Genomic DNA, 14,785 nt, shown 5'->3' with positions numbered 1-14,785 from the left:
GAGGCTGTGTGGTGCTTAGTTGCCGGCTGAGTTTAAACCACGACACCGGGGAAAACAATAAATTAAGAAAAAACAGAAAAGAATTGTCAATGTCGTGACTTAAATATATTTGTAGTCTTATTCTTCCTAAGCTGAATATAGTCATTAGAGCAAAACATAGATTTAGCCCTCCTTCCTGCTAACTTTTGTCATATTGAGGCCCAGTAAAAGATGAGTTTCAGGTCTGCAAAGGCACTAGGGTGTCTTGGCAGCTGTTAAAACCCATTTTCCCATTTTGTAGTGGATTATCTTCTTATCAAAAGTATTCATTTAACAGAGTTGGAACATTTGTCGCGAGAAAGTAGATTCTGTTAAGATTTCTGATACCAATGTTACAGGCCTGTGACCCTCAGACCTGATTTCATGCCAGTTCATGCTAGTATTTTTCTTGATTTCATGTATACTATGCAAAATGCGCGTGTAGGAACTCCATAGATTTTCACTTTACTGAGCTGCTGAATTTGTTTCAAATTCCAGTGTGTTTTTCCTGAAATGGATTTCTTTTTGTAAAATGTGATTTCTGATACCAATGTTACAGGCCTGTGACCCTCAGACCTGATTTCATGCCAGTTCATGCTAGTATTTTTCTTGATTTCATGTATACTATGCAAAATGCGCGTGTAGGAACTCCATAGATTTTCACTTTACTGAGCTGCTGAATTTGTTTCAAATTCCAGTGTGTTTTTCCTGAAATGGATTTCTTTTTGTAAAATGTCCCTTCTGTAGGAGTTTTATATATATGACTTTTCCTTCTGATTCAAAATCAGTAACTGTCTAAAATGGTTCTGTTTTGGGGTTTGTTTTTTTTTTTTCTTTTGTGTCTTCTTTTTCTTTATTGGATCAAATACTGACTTACAGCTGTAGTTAAAAGCTGGTTCAAATGTAATTTGTAGTCCTGCTTGCTTATAATTTTCTGCATTTGGTTATCCAAGTGTGCATTTTCTTAAGCAGTTATTAAGTACATAGCAAATACAGAATTTACCAGGTTAGTGTACTCAGACTGAATTTTCTGTCCTGCAGTTTTAAGTCTGACCAAGAGTCAGAGGTAAGTTTTTTGTCAATATTGGTTTCAACATTTAGATTAACATAAGTTAGAGTATTTCTTCTTTTGCAGCAAGAAAGGGAATTTGGCGTTGTAAGATTTTGAATGAGATCTGGTGCAATGCAAGCTGACATTAATCAAGCTCATCCTTTAGGAAAATAATAATACATTTGTTTTACCTAAAGCATATACTTTCTTGATGATTCTTTCCTTATCTTACGTGGAGATTGTGTTTTCTTTCTTTTTCTCCCTTTGGCCGGTGGCATTATTTGGAGACTGTTGCATTAATTAAATTGTTTCTTAATAAATTAGTTAATTTAGTTTTCTCTGTTTCTTCATCCCAGAACCTTCTGGTATCTTTGTGAAAAGCATTACAAAAGGCAGTGCTGTTGAACATGATGGCAGAAGGCATGTGGGAGATCAAATTATAGTTGTAAGTAAACACAGAAAGAAATGAGATCGCTTGTCTGCAAAACTCCACTTCTTTAAGTTGTAAAGAGATGCTCATATACTATGTGTTTAAAACATTTAGGATTGGTGTTGAAATGGTGAGTCCTTTTTTTGACTGAGTATTCGATCACATTATCTTTCTGATTATGCTACTTGTGTGTAACTTGTGTTTCTCAAGAAAATGTGTTGTATGTGTGTATCTTATCAGTAGGAGCTTTGAGACTGCTTAGTAAACGCAAAGTTTCAGTTTGATTCAAATTAAGCAACTGTTCAAAATGATTTTTAAAAGCATGTCATTAAAGTTTTAGATGCTCAGAGAAAGAAGAAAGTATTTTCATGCCTAAAATGTTAATTGTGTGGTGAAAATCAGGTCATGAATGCAGGAACCGTGTTTTTGTGGCTGTCATAGATCTGGCCTTGAATTTGTGCGAAGGCAGCACTAAGAACAGGTTATGGTCTCTCTCCCAGTACAAATGTGCCTGCATGTTTGTATGTGGAAGTATATATGTTTTTTATAATGATTTAAATGCTGTGTACAAATGGCTAAAATTGATTATGTCAAAGTTTGATTTCTTCTTCTACTGCAGATGCAGAAGGAGAAGAAGATTTGAGTGACCTCAGACAAAAGAATAATAAACTTTTTAAAATAGGGTTTGCTTAAATGTGGAGGAAAAATTAAATAACCCCAGCTCATTTTTAATTATATTTAGAAGAGCACCAGAGTTGGAAGAAGTTCAGAGAGGGGCAACAAAACGATTAAGGGTCCAGGGGGAGTCATTCTTCATGCAGGAGGAATTAAAATAATGGAATATGTATGTTGTATAGATAGACTGAAACAACTACAGGAGTCAAGGAATATAGTATTGTTAGAGGTATTTCAGAGGTTAAAGGTGCTGAGGGGTGAGACGGAGAAATAATAGAATAATATGGAGTTTGCAGGGAGAAGGAGAATAAAAAGTGGAGTGTACTAGGGATAATGCGGTGAAATTGAGCAATGCCAAAGTCTTGAGTTTCAGAAGAAAACCCTGAGTTAATGAGATAATGGGGTTGCTTCAAACAGAAGAGGCCAAAATCTTGTTCTTTAGAATATTAAAATGACGGATCAGAGAGAACATCTGGCTAGCTGGGACAGTGTTTGATCAGGAAATTGGACTTCACAGTGTTCAATAGTAGACTTCACTGTGTCTGACGTTACCTGGCCTCAGAACGGCTGCGCTCTGTAGTTCTTTCTACCACAGTGGACGGATGTGTCTCTCCTCACCCTCCCCTCCCCAGCTCTCCCAGCCATGGCTGTGTTGGTTTATTCACCCAGTATTTTCTCCTCAGCGGTGGGGATGGCTGAAGTGGTTGAGCAGGCAGGCTGCACAATGTGTCCCGCACAGCATGTGCTGTGTCCTCTCCCACCTGGCAAAGCAGATCTGCCTGGCCCCACTGTGGTGGGCACCCAAAGCACTTCTCCCCAGTTTGCTGTGGTACTGGTTGTTACCTAGCTGTGGGGTACTCCAGTGAAAGTGCTTAGTGTATCCAATGTCGTTAAGTCATCCAGGTTTTTGTTCTCGTCCCTCCGCTTGCTTAGTGCTCAGGCTAACAAATGCTGAGAGCTCACCATATTATTTTGCCCTAGACATTTTTTTTTTCTGTGTGGTGTTTTGCGGGCTGAAAAGCTGCTTAATCCTGCAGGTGGATGGAACAAATCTTCAGGGTTTTACTAACCAGCAAGCAGTTGATGTTTTGCGGCACACGGGACAAACGGTTCGTCTCACTTTGATCAGAAGAGGGCTTAAGCAGGAAAATCATATTCAGCCCCAGGAGGACTTCAGTGCTGCTGTTGAAAAGGACTTACTGTTCCAAACAATGGATAGTAGCACAGCCAAAGGTAATTAAAACTGGCTTTGCTTTAAAGTTGGCTTGAAACATTTTTCTTCTCAATTGCAAACTGGAAATAAAATGGGCCAGATTCATTCCGGGTAGATGGCAGAGCTGCTGTACATGAGCAGAGAATTTCATCTACTATGGTTTGATTAATCTGTTAGACACAGTGGTATTACTTGCTACATTTTCAAAGTGAGTGTTGAAAGCTCTGTGCTGCATTGCACTTCTGGCTGAATTGCTTCAAGACTTTGATCCTGCAAATCTTCAAATGGTAAGAAGGCAATGAATGTTTATTCGTGCTCAAGGGTGAGAGCTGCATTCAAGAGCAAGCAAAGAGATACCCTCCACAATAAGCAAAAGCAAGTCTCAGTTCCTTTCGCTCTTGCGTGTCAGTGTCACAAGCTTGAGGTATGAGAGGAATGGCCTGTATCTAGAGGTTATTAATAATCTGATAAACTATATATGTGTACAAAGTTCAGAAGCCAATGACCAATATTAATTTTGCTGCTGCTGAGATGAGATTAGTGAAGCTTAATCTTACACTGTGCACATCTTGAAGTATATGTGCCAGATCTTGAAAGTGTTTGAACAGAGTATCTGCACAGAGGCTGGATGCACAAACAGATTTTTTTCAGCTACTTTTGTTATAGGTTGATGTCAGCAGAAGTATATCACAAGTCATAGACTGAGGCATAATCCCCACCTCGCACAAGATTTTGAATGACCCAGTAGAATGTTATCTGTATGGCATCCTCTCATTCTCACCTTTAGCAAAAATTAGAGGAAATGCTCAGAAGGTGCTGTTTCTCCAGCCTAGAGGTGTCAAGACAGCTGACAGCCAGCAGCATACCTAACAGAACTCTGTGGTAGGAGAGGCTTTCTACAAGTGAAAAGTCTGTCAGGTATGCAGGTCTCCAAGTCTGTAGCATTTTCGTTTTTCAGTGTCAGCTTCCTGAATTGCACAAAGGAAAGAAGAGGAAGGAAAAAAATAGGTAATACAAGGGTGCTAAAGAATGTTACAGTTACATGTTTTCCAGTAACTTTTCTTTCAATCATAGAGATGCAGCTATTGATAATTGTGCTTTTTTTGTCTTGTTTCATTGAAAAATTCACTGGAGAAGGCAAAACATTAACAGAAGAGAAAATGTCTTTAAAATATGGCATTTCTTGGGCCCCTCATGCCAGATTCCATTTGCCAAATATGGACTTCTCTGAAGTCCAGTGAAAAAGAGAGTCAGTGCCCTGAGGCATGCCTGTGAGCTTCATGAATATTGCAACACATAAAATAGCTGAAAAGGCTTCTTCTTCTTTTTCCAGATAACAGTGAAATAGAACAGGGCTCCCCATCACTGCCATGCAGTGCCAGTGTGGTAAATATCGGAGAGGACATGAAACAACAGGAAACAGGTTCGCAACTTTTAATACTTTATTCTGTGAAAATGCACTTGGGTGCGCTTACACAAAGATCGGGTGTTTTGTGTGCCTTTCCATCTCCTCTGGGCTATGTAGCTGAGGTACAGCTAGAAAGTGAAAGTAATCATACATGTAAGCATGTACTCTTGAGTGCTGTAAGATCACTGACTGCTGTATGTCTCTGAAAGTAATTATATGTTAAAGATGTCACATGAAGCAGTCTGCTTTTGCTACATGCTCAGCCCTCTTTTCAGTCTAGTTTTGTATTTCTACTCTTTTTATTCTAGTTGTGTATTAAACTTCTTCCCTTCTCATTCCCCAACATGCCTTAGCTTTCTAGCCCAGCTGCAGTTCCAGGACTTCTACCTCTTCTGATAAACTTCCTTTTCACAAATTCCTGAGCTTGCATTCATTTCAATCTGTGTTCTCTGATAATATTTGAAATTCAGTCAGTTCTGGTGCACTGATATGCTCTGACGTTTCCCGTACTCCTTGTGGAAATTCTTATTTTCTAATGGGTATTTTCCTTTCCCTCTCGAGCTGTTAGGGCCCTGTGGTGCATTTCAGAAGTCCTATGTCATGACATGTTTTCCAGATTGAGACAGCACTTGATGTGTTTCCTAACATTGCCCTGCTTCCAAAGCTAGAGGGGAACTGAAAAGCATCACCCATATGAGTTCTGTAATATGTATCTTTTCATAACTCATGCTATTCCATTATCCTGGATAGCTGAAAAAAAAAATTAACACCTTTCCTGCAGATACTGCAAAGTCTCTGCTGTGGGGAAAGTGTTGTAATATTTGAATGCCACATAACACCTGGCTTTATTTTTAGTAATGTTTCTGAGCAATGACTAGATTTAAAACACTGTCTGAGGCTGTTAGTCACTTTAAATTCTTACTAAAAGTCAGTGGGAGTTGGGAACTTAATCTTGCAATGAAGATTTTAGTCTTCGCCTGAGATGAGCATTCAGACCTGAAGAGTTTATTTTGATACTTACTATAGGCACAGCACAGACCATGGACCTTGAATATGTAGGGTCCTGTTAAATCTGCTGTGTTTGCTGACTGTTGTATCTAAATACTGCTTTTTATTGTTTCCTGCCGTAGAATCTAAACAGTGTGAATGAGGGGAAAATAAGCAGGAGGAAATAATTTCTGTTTTTTCAGCCTGCAGATAAAATTTCAATCAAGAGTTGCTGCAGTTTGCTGCCTAGCCTGTCATTATAGTTTTCACAGTGTCATTGCTTTTCTCCCCTCCTTCCCTTCCAATTTCATTTCTGCTCTTTAGCTATTAGAATTGTTTCTCATTGTATGTGTGCACGTATGTGAATCTAACCAAAAAAAAAAAAAGAGATAAGGCTTGAGTTCTCTCACTAAGACCCCCTATGGCCTACAGTTTCAAAAACATCTTTTACAGTTGTGCTCATAGTTTTGAAAGTACAAAACCTCCAGATTTTGTTTGAAAACCTTCCTCGGACACTCTCTGTAAAATGCAGGGTCTGTTCAAAAGGATCAATATGCAGTATCACATAAGTAAGAATTTCGGCCATCCCCCTGAATCAATCTGATCAGCCCACATACAGTCTGGTTAACAGATGCCTGGAGTATGCATGTAACTTTTTCATTTGCCTTGTGCCCATTATCTTGTAAAGTTGCATTAAATTCACTCAACACTGAGGCTAGTTTAAGTATGTGTCCTTTCCTCCCAGCCATTCACACCAAACTTTTTGACTGAATTTCATGTCTTTCAAAATACACAGTTAGTTTTGCAGGAGGTGGGATCTAATACTATTTTGCAAGTTTCTCCTCTGGTAAACCCAAGCCCAGTGAGACAAAACAGGTTGTGTTTTCAGTCTTATTTAGGAGAGTTCTGGCATCACAGGAGTGATTGTGTAGTCTTGTGTGGTCCATATACTTTATCAGTTATAGGAATAGACAGGATGTTTTACTTTTTTGTCACAGTAATCTCAGACATAACTTTTAGATTTCCAGCTAACTACTACAGAAGCAGCAGCTACGAAGGCAAAGTGGCAGAGGATTATGGGTTCGAATTATGAAATAGTGGTAGGTAAACTTTGATTACTATTACTAACTGCCCTTTGATCTGTATTATGTTGCTAACATACAGATACAAATATGTTTGTATTAAATTTGTTCCTTTATAAAAATCATACATATGCTTCTTAATCTGTTGAGATTATTTTATTTTGATTATAAATTTTAAATATAGATATATATTTTTCTGTATTGATTTTAGCAAAATAATCACAGGCTTCTTAGGTTACTGTGCCTGTGAGTATTGTTTCACAGATTTCCTAGCTTCAAGAGGATAAATGTGTATTAGAGGAAAAAATAATATTTAAGGTGAACTTCAAAGCTCCCTTCATTAGCCAGAATTTGAAGCTAATGCTTGAAATGTCCTACCCATTCTGCATCCTGAATGAATTGTTTGATGTAATGATCTAAATAATGCATAGGATATTTACTGTAGATACAGTTGAAAAGCAGTATCTGAGTTTAGGACTTTATTTCAAAATTATATGCCAGAGCTGTAGTCTCTGCAAAATTATGTATTATTAGATATATTGTTGTCATATACAGTTCCCACTTGTTTATGGTGAAGTGGTATGTGGTCAAAGTTTCAGTTTTTACCTGACTGTCCCCTGATCCAAAAAATTGTCACATTTTTACACAAATGCATTGCAGAGCCTCTTCCCCATCTGGCATAGGTTATATTGGGTTGGGCTGTGTTTCAGTTTCTGTGCTTAAGGGGCTTTTCTTGTTGTTCTGCTTAAGAGTCTGAAGCACCACATAAAGGCAGGTAAAAGAGTAGGTCTGCAGTGCTGACTTTCTATAAACGTGCATGGGGTGACATAGTCGTGTTACTCTGGACAGGGTGTTTTGGTCTGTTGTGGTTCCTGGATAACACTGTGTGAATCCATAACAGTAGTTTCCTTTCCAGAATAGTCTACTATTTTGTGATTGTGTAACTTTCACTAAATGTAGCCTGCAGATTTTAGGTTTTATCTGGTATTTGTTTTCCTTCTCAGTGCTTTTCATCTTACGGGGAAGTTAAAGTTGGATTCTTTCTTTTAAGCTGCAGTTTTTATTTCCCTCAGTGCTGTTGAAAAACCTAAGCTAGTAACTTTGGATGCTTTTGCAGTTTAAAAGTCTGCATTACACAGACAATATTTCTTGTTTCTCACTTCTGGAATATTCACCTCATTGTATGTAAATTGAAATGGAAAGTAACAGGTACAGATGTAAATATGTCAGAAGTAACAATTTCATAATATTTTTTTAGGTGGCTATAGTTAACAAATTTAGTGAAAGCAGTGGGTTAGGGATAAGCCTTGAAGCTACAGTGGGACATCATTTCATCAGATCTATCTTACCGGAGGGGCCAGTTGGACGGAGTGGCAAGCTGTTCAGTGGAGATGAGCTGCTGGAAGTAAGGAAAAATACTACTTCATCTTATCCTGCATTCAGTAAGATTTTTGAGCAGTGACTTGCTTCTCACAGGTTATGACTTTGGGAATGTAGCATATGTAACTGCATACCAGCTGTAACCAGAAGTGCTTGAGCAGTCACTTCATATGTACTTATACGTATTTATATGAATGCATATGTTTACATGCATTTCTCAGCTGATAGCTGATGTTTTCAGATACGGTTCAAGGTCACCAAAAAAGAATACCTAGCAAAAGCATTAAAATTTAATAGGAATATCCCTACACGGTGAAGGGACTAAACACCTCTTTGCTTTTCTAAATCATTTTCTCATAACTAAAATGTGAATTTGGTTCACGTGAATGCAAGAAACATGAAGTGACAGAGTATGTGGTGTTTGTAGGGTGGTGTCACGCAATTTATGAGACTATCCATTCAGTTCAAAACTTATCTTGGTGCTCATTCTGAGCACCAAATTGAGCAGAAATTAAGGGTTGACAATGTCCAGTAGCATGGTGGTGGTGTTTTTTTTTTTTTTTTTTTTTTTTTTTTTTTTTTTTTTTTTTTTTTTTTTTTTTTTTTTTTTTTTTTTTTTTTTTTTTTTTTTTTTTTTTTTTTTTTTTTTTTTTTTTTTTTTTTTTTTTTTTTTTTTTTTTTTTTTTTTTTTTTTTTTTTTTTTTTTTTTTTTTTTTTTTTTTTTTTTTTTTTTTTTTTTTTTTTTTTTTTTTTTTTTTTTTTTTTTTTTTTTTTTTTTTTTTTTTTTTTTTTTTTTTTTTTTTTTTTTTTTTTTTTTTTTTTTTTTTTTTTTTTTTTTTTTTTTTTTTTTTTTTTTTTTTTTTTTTTTTTTTTTTTTTTTTTTTTTTTTTTTTTTTTTTTTTTTTTTTTTTTTTTTTTTTTTTTTTTTTTTTTTTTTTTGCAATCAGGTGGTTAGTGGGTTGGGCTTTTGTTTTCTACCCATTTTTTGTTCATTGTACTTCTAAACACTGTATATTCTTTATTTATTGAGGTGAATGAGATCTCTTTGCTTGGAGAAAATCACAAGGATGTGGTCAATATCTTGAAAGAACTGCCTATTAAGGTGACAATGGTGTGCTGTCGTCCAGTAGCTCCCCCCACCACTCACCCAGAAGTACTGGAGAGTTTAAGTCTATCTGACGTTCAGCTCACAGAAAAGGTATTTTGTCTTAAAAAAATCACTGAGAAAATGGTCGTTTCCTTGAGAAAAAACATATAAAGTTCTCATACAAGATTAGAAAATATATTTTAATATTTTAGGACTTGGAACCAGATAAATTGAAAAAGGCAAATTATGTTCATCAACCATACTTTAGGGCAACCAGAAGGTGTCAATCCTGGTAGTTCATGGGCAGAAATATTCTGGGATGCAGGTCTGTCTACCCAAGTACTTAACTTGTGTTCTGCAGGTAGGCCGTGGGTGTATGGCAAACTGAACTGTGTGTTCTTTAGAATCTGAATATATTTAATCTGGTTTCAAACTTTGCTTTCTGGGTTTGTGTTGTGCAGAGCTGCGTGTGCATTCACTGGCAGACAAAATTCTGCACTGATAAGCGCAAAGCTCTGGGCAGCCTGATGTACTAAATATGTAGGAATAGTCTGCCGTATACTATACAAAGCAATAGCATTTGTATGAAAAGAGGCAGTTAATTCTGAGTTCTGGACAAGGCACCAAATTCAGCTTATTGTTGCTAAGCTTTTCTATGAAACCGAGGGGAGAGAACAACATATATGTGTGTGTATGTATGTGTCTGTTTTCTTTCTTTAAATGTTCTGACTCCTGTCAGTGCTACTATGTTTAGATCAAGGCATATTTTTAGACATGCCGTTTAATAACAGATATTTCTGTATGTTTGAATACATGTACTAATGAAGTTTTCTGAAGTTTTTAGTTTGACAGTAATTCCATTTTGTAAATATTTTTCCAGTGAGTACTTTCATATACTTGCAGCATAGCTATTTGGTTACAAGGATATGTGAATTCTGTGCTAGCTTTATCAGACTTGTTAACTCTGCTGAGTGCTTGCACTTTCTCTGCGTTTAGAGAAACATCACTTAGTTTTTATCTTGTTCTTGGTGAACAGAGTTTTGTCTCTGCAGATTCACAGACATTTACATTTTATTGGTGAACATGCACTGTTTTTCTCAGGCTCACATAGACCTTGGATTCATTGGCTCCTCAGACACAGAGGGAACAGCTTTGGAAATAACTGACGAGGGTCAGAGTGTGGAAGAGGTGCAAAGCTCATCTTTGGCAATGTGGGAAACAGAAGTACAGCACATTGAGCTGGAGAAAGGGACTATGGGACTTGGATTTAGCATATTGGACTACCAGGTAACTTCTGCACTCCTTTCTTTGAGTAGAGGACAAAATCCTTTTTGTTGTTTGGATCTCGCAGTATGGTCTAAATACGTATTTTAAGTGTAAATGTTAATGGAAACGAAGCGATACAGTAAAGCTAAATGGATGTCACTACTGGTAGGCATCCCAATAGCTACATTACTTATTCCTCTTACTGTATTTAGACTACAAGTTCTAATGATAATGGTAATACTGGTCCAGAAAAATATGTAATCCATAATATACCACGGGCTTCAGAAAGCTCATCTGCTAGCACCCCAGGGACAATGAATGATGTAGTCAGAATATTGAGGCATTTAGCCATGTGTTTTGCACCTGCAGTGAGGTGCTTAGGGCAAGATCCAATAAAGGACTTAGGTGCTTAAAGCAGGATTTACTAAAATCCAGAACTGCAATTCTGAAATCCCTTGCTTAGCTGCTGTCTGTCCAGGACGTGCCTGAACATCCCCATTCATTTTGTGTTTGACTTCAGAATTCCTGGGTATCTCAAGCTGTGATTCTTGGTGTGTCCCAACGAACAGCTCAGTGCCTGTCTCCTGCCTGCATTTGGTCAGGATCCCAGAACAAATGTTCCTCCTGTTCCCAGTTGTCACAGTGGATAATTTTTAATCTGTTCAAAGTCAAGTAATTTCTCCCTGTGGTTTGCGTAGGCTTTTCCTCAGCTGTTTGGTGGTGCTGTAAGATGCAGTCTCCTCCCAGGTCTCTGCTGGATCTTGTCCCTAAGAATATATGCATTTGCATCTGGAGGTCACTTCCAGGTGGAAATTATGCCCGCAGGGCACTGTTTAGAATTAATCTATGCTTCAGTAGTATTTTGCATTTGCACACTGATAAAGGTGAAGAGCAGTGTAGTTTAATAATCTGAAGGATAAAGGCATAGTCAAGTATCTGTTTTACGAAACAATGACTACTCTTTAATGTGTTACTCATGATGCTCTGCAGTGAGACACCATAGCTGAGCCTGAGTATTTGGAGTCCACGTCAGCACAAAATAAAGCACGTTTTTGCTTCAGCTTCTTCTGAAGCGTTGACACAAATGGTGGTTGCCTATGTGGTTAGTTACTGAATTTTGTTTATGGATGGTAATACTGAAGGGTTGTGGGAAGTACCTTAAATTGTTTCATATATTTTGCAAATATGAGTTTGATTATATCCTACAGCTGTAGTCAGCGTTCTGAAACTTACCTTTTTTTTTTGATGTTATAATATTTGTGATTTTTCCTATGTTCTCTCTTTTGAGATGTGGCTAAAACATTTCATTTTGTCACTGAAGTTTCTGCTTTCATCTAAGACTGTGAACAATAAGTTTACAGTGAGATTTATCTTCATATTTTGCTGTTTCCATCAAATTTTCAATTAATTTTCAATGAACAGTGACTGAAGTTAAGGACAGTTATGTTCATACTCATACATTCCTCATGTTTTCTACAATAGCAGGCCTGTAGGAAAGTCTATGTAATTTCTTAACCCAGGGAAGACTATCACATACACTAGAGAGGTGATTTTTTTCAAAAACTATGTCATGCAGTGTCATCTAAAGTGACAGTGTAAATACTTGTTGTTAAATTAGTGAGGAAGATGTCAGTGTTAGGGCTTAAGCACTATCTCCAGCAATGCTAGTTGTATTTCCACTTGTGAAGTGTTTTATTGCTCTATGGCATTCTTACTGCATTAACTGCCATGAAGTGCTAAGGGTCTTCTTGGTGTCCTTCCCTCCCTCCCTCCTCCCTCAATGCCTCTCTCTCACACTAGCTTTCATCAGCCTCCAAGTCCTGTGGTTTTGGGTGCTGCCTTGATGGTGTGCATCCTCTCAGGTGTATATCTGGGCATGGGAACTTGTTATAGTTGGATGCCAGTTTGTAGATGTTTGCTTTTCTCTTCCTTTTGCTATCAGTAAAGCTGGTACATTATTACATTTCTTGTTTTTTTCTGTGCATGCACTCAAGTGCATTCCCATGTGTTGGAAGTATTGACATGTAATGATGTTCCTTGTGAATGTAGTTCTATAAGAATCATGCAAGTGTGTGCACCTGTGATAATTGTTATAACAGAATCTGTTCTTAGTATTTGATGGTAGCATTTTTATAAAAATCAGTGTGTTGAAGGATGGGGACTTCAAAGCAGTTTTCTTTTTTAAAAGCAAACGCCAGTTTGTTGTATCTTCTTGATTAGAGTGCTGTGTTGGTATGTTCCTGTCTCCCATAAAGTGTTTAATTAGTTATGCACTGGGACTTGCCCCTTAAAAAGTGCTTTCTCAGCTGAGCAAGATGTGGTGCCATGAAGTATAAGAGAGTTATTGAAAATAAGCCCTTTGTTCTGCCAGAGTGCCCTAGGCTGCACTGCCCAGCTGTATTCCCAAACCACTGAGTGTAAGGGAGGATGAAGTCTGCAACGCTGTCATTGCAGTAGGAAGTATTTGAATTTCTGGTGTGTAATTACTCATTACAGTATGAACAGCACTCTGCAATTTAGCACTATTTTATGCTGGAGATATATGATGGGACATCACCTAGAAAAGAGTAATAATTTTCACATTTAAGAACTAAAAATAGGTGGAAGTCTAAACATACGGGCAGTATGGACAGGAGGGTATGTTCCTGCTGAGGGTTCATCTGGAGCAGAGCTCCAATTTTTTTAATAACCCAACTCTGCATAAAAATTAGCCTCTCAAGACATAAAAGAATAAATAAAATGAAATGTTTTTCTTCGTTTTATTTAATTAGGATCCTGTTGATCCAGCAAACACCGTAATTGTGATTCGCTCATTAGTTCCTGGGGGTGTGGCTGAGCAAGATGGCAGACTTCTTCCCGGAGATCGGCTTATGTTTGTCAACAATATCAACTTGGAAAATGGCAGCCTGGAGGAAGCGGTACAAGCACTGAAAGGAGCCCCAGCAGGAACAGTTAAAATAGGAGTTGCCAAACCACTGCCTGTAAGGATTTGGGAATTTGATGGGTACTTTTCATGTAATTTAAGCTGGTACATGATGATCCTGACTTCTGCATACACTTTTGTGTGCTTTGGGGTACAGCTGGGTGGCTCAAAACATCCAGAAACTGTCTTTAACAGATTCCTGTATCTCCTTGCATAGAGGAGTGGCCTGTCTAGTGTATGACTGGTGTAGTGATTGCAGGACCTATCACACCTGCCTTGCAGCTGAGAAAACAGTGAAGCATCTTGCAACCAGCACAGTCTTTCAGGGCTGCAAGTTGCCAGGCATAATTTTGTACACTTTACAAGATTCTCTGAATGTGTGAGATGGTGACACAAAGTCAATTTTTTGTAGTTTGCCTGGAATTTGCCTGTTCCTTTGCTTTGCAAGGTATAGTACATATGCAGTCTTTGTATTTAGACTGCACACTTTATGTTTAAAGAATGGTGAGTAGTCTTCACTTCATATACCTCAAACTGGTTATTTTAGTATAGCCATAAATAATTTCAGGCTAGATTTTAGAAGGTAGTCTGTAACAATTAGAAGAATGAGGTTGTAGGAGGCCTAGGGTTACCGAGATAGCATGTCAGTAAGGATGCTAGTGGACTAGTGTCCCTGGTGTGTTAAATTCAAATCAGTTTATACATACAAAGAAAATACCTTTCACTATATTTGTAAGCCCAAGTGCAGTGTTTGGGGTTCATTTTTGCTTTTCATTAAATGGTAATCTTGTGATCCTTGTGGATGCAGATACCAAATTTTCATTCTTAGTGGATCTTTGTGGAGAGGGTAGGAGGGAATGGCTGATGTTTAAGTTACTAGAAACTTTCCTTTTCATAGTAAGAGGGTACTTTTTTAACTTGCTTTGTTAAATTCGTTTTTTGTAGTGGAGACTCTGTGTTACACACTAAAATGTCTTGCAAATGAATATTTTCCTACTTAAGAAGATGTCACTCTAAAAGAGAAAATACGTGGGGGTTTTGTTTCTGTTCCCTGCATTTTGTAAACATTCAGCATTTGCACTTTTAATATTTCATGTATTATACTTGCCAATTAATTAAACATAGTGAATAATCACTGGCTTCTTTGCAGTACTGGACGAATGCACCTAGCATCAAATTATGTTGGAAAAAGCTGCTGGTTTTTAGTCAGAATTGTGTTTTGTCCTCCTGAGGCTGTTCCACCCAGTAGATACAATCATAAAACG

At 37.5% G+C, this 14,785-nt stretch overlaps 1 protein-coding gene across 1 annotated transcript in view; it reads left to right on the top strand.

Moving 5' to 3' along the window:
- MPDZ (multiple PDZ domain crumbs cell polarity complex component) overlaps positions 1 to 14,785 on the top strand; it is an 88,948-nt gene that overhangs the window by 21,087 nt on the left and 53,076 nt on the right. Inside the window, exons 9-16 of the mRNA XM_019470766.1 lie at positions 1,426 to 1,514; positions 3,212 to 3,407; positions 4,721 to 4,810; positions 6,803 to 6,882; positions 8,123 to 8,269; positions 9,275 to 9,442; positions 10,433 to 10,618; positions 13,369 to 13,578. Of these exons, the coding sequence (XP_019326311.1) occupies positions 1,426 to 1,514; positions 3,212 to 3,407; positions 4,721 to 4,810; positions 6,803 to 6,882; positions 8,123 to 8,269; positions 9,275 to 9,442; positions 10,433 to 10,618; positions 13,369 to 13,578 (1,166 nt within the window). The remainder of the gene's footprint in view (positions 1 to 1,425; positions 1,515 to 3,211; positions 3,408 to 4,720; positions 4,811 to 6,802; positions 6,883 to 8,122; positions 8,270 to 9,274; positions 9,443 to 10,432; positions 10,619 to 13,368; positions 13,579 to 14,785) is intronic.

The sequence above is a fragment of the Aptenodytes forsteri genome, unplaced genomic scaffold (assembly GCF_000699145.1).
Source record: "Aptenodytes forsteri isolate BGI_AS27 unplaced genomic scaffold, ASM69914v1 Scaffold46, whole genome shotgun sequence".
Taxonomy (NCBI): Eukaryota; Metazoa; Chordata; class Aves; order Sphenisciformes; family Spheniscidae; genus Aptenodytes; species Aptenodytes forsteri.
This window is presented reverse-complemented; position numbering and strand designations above follow the sequence as displayed.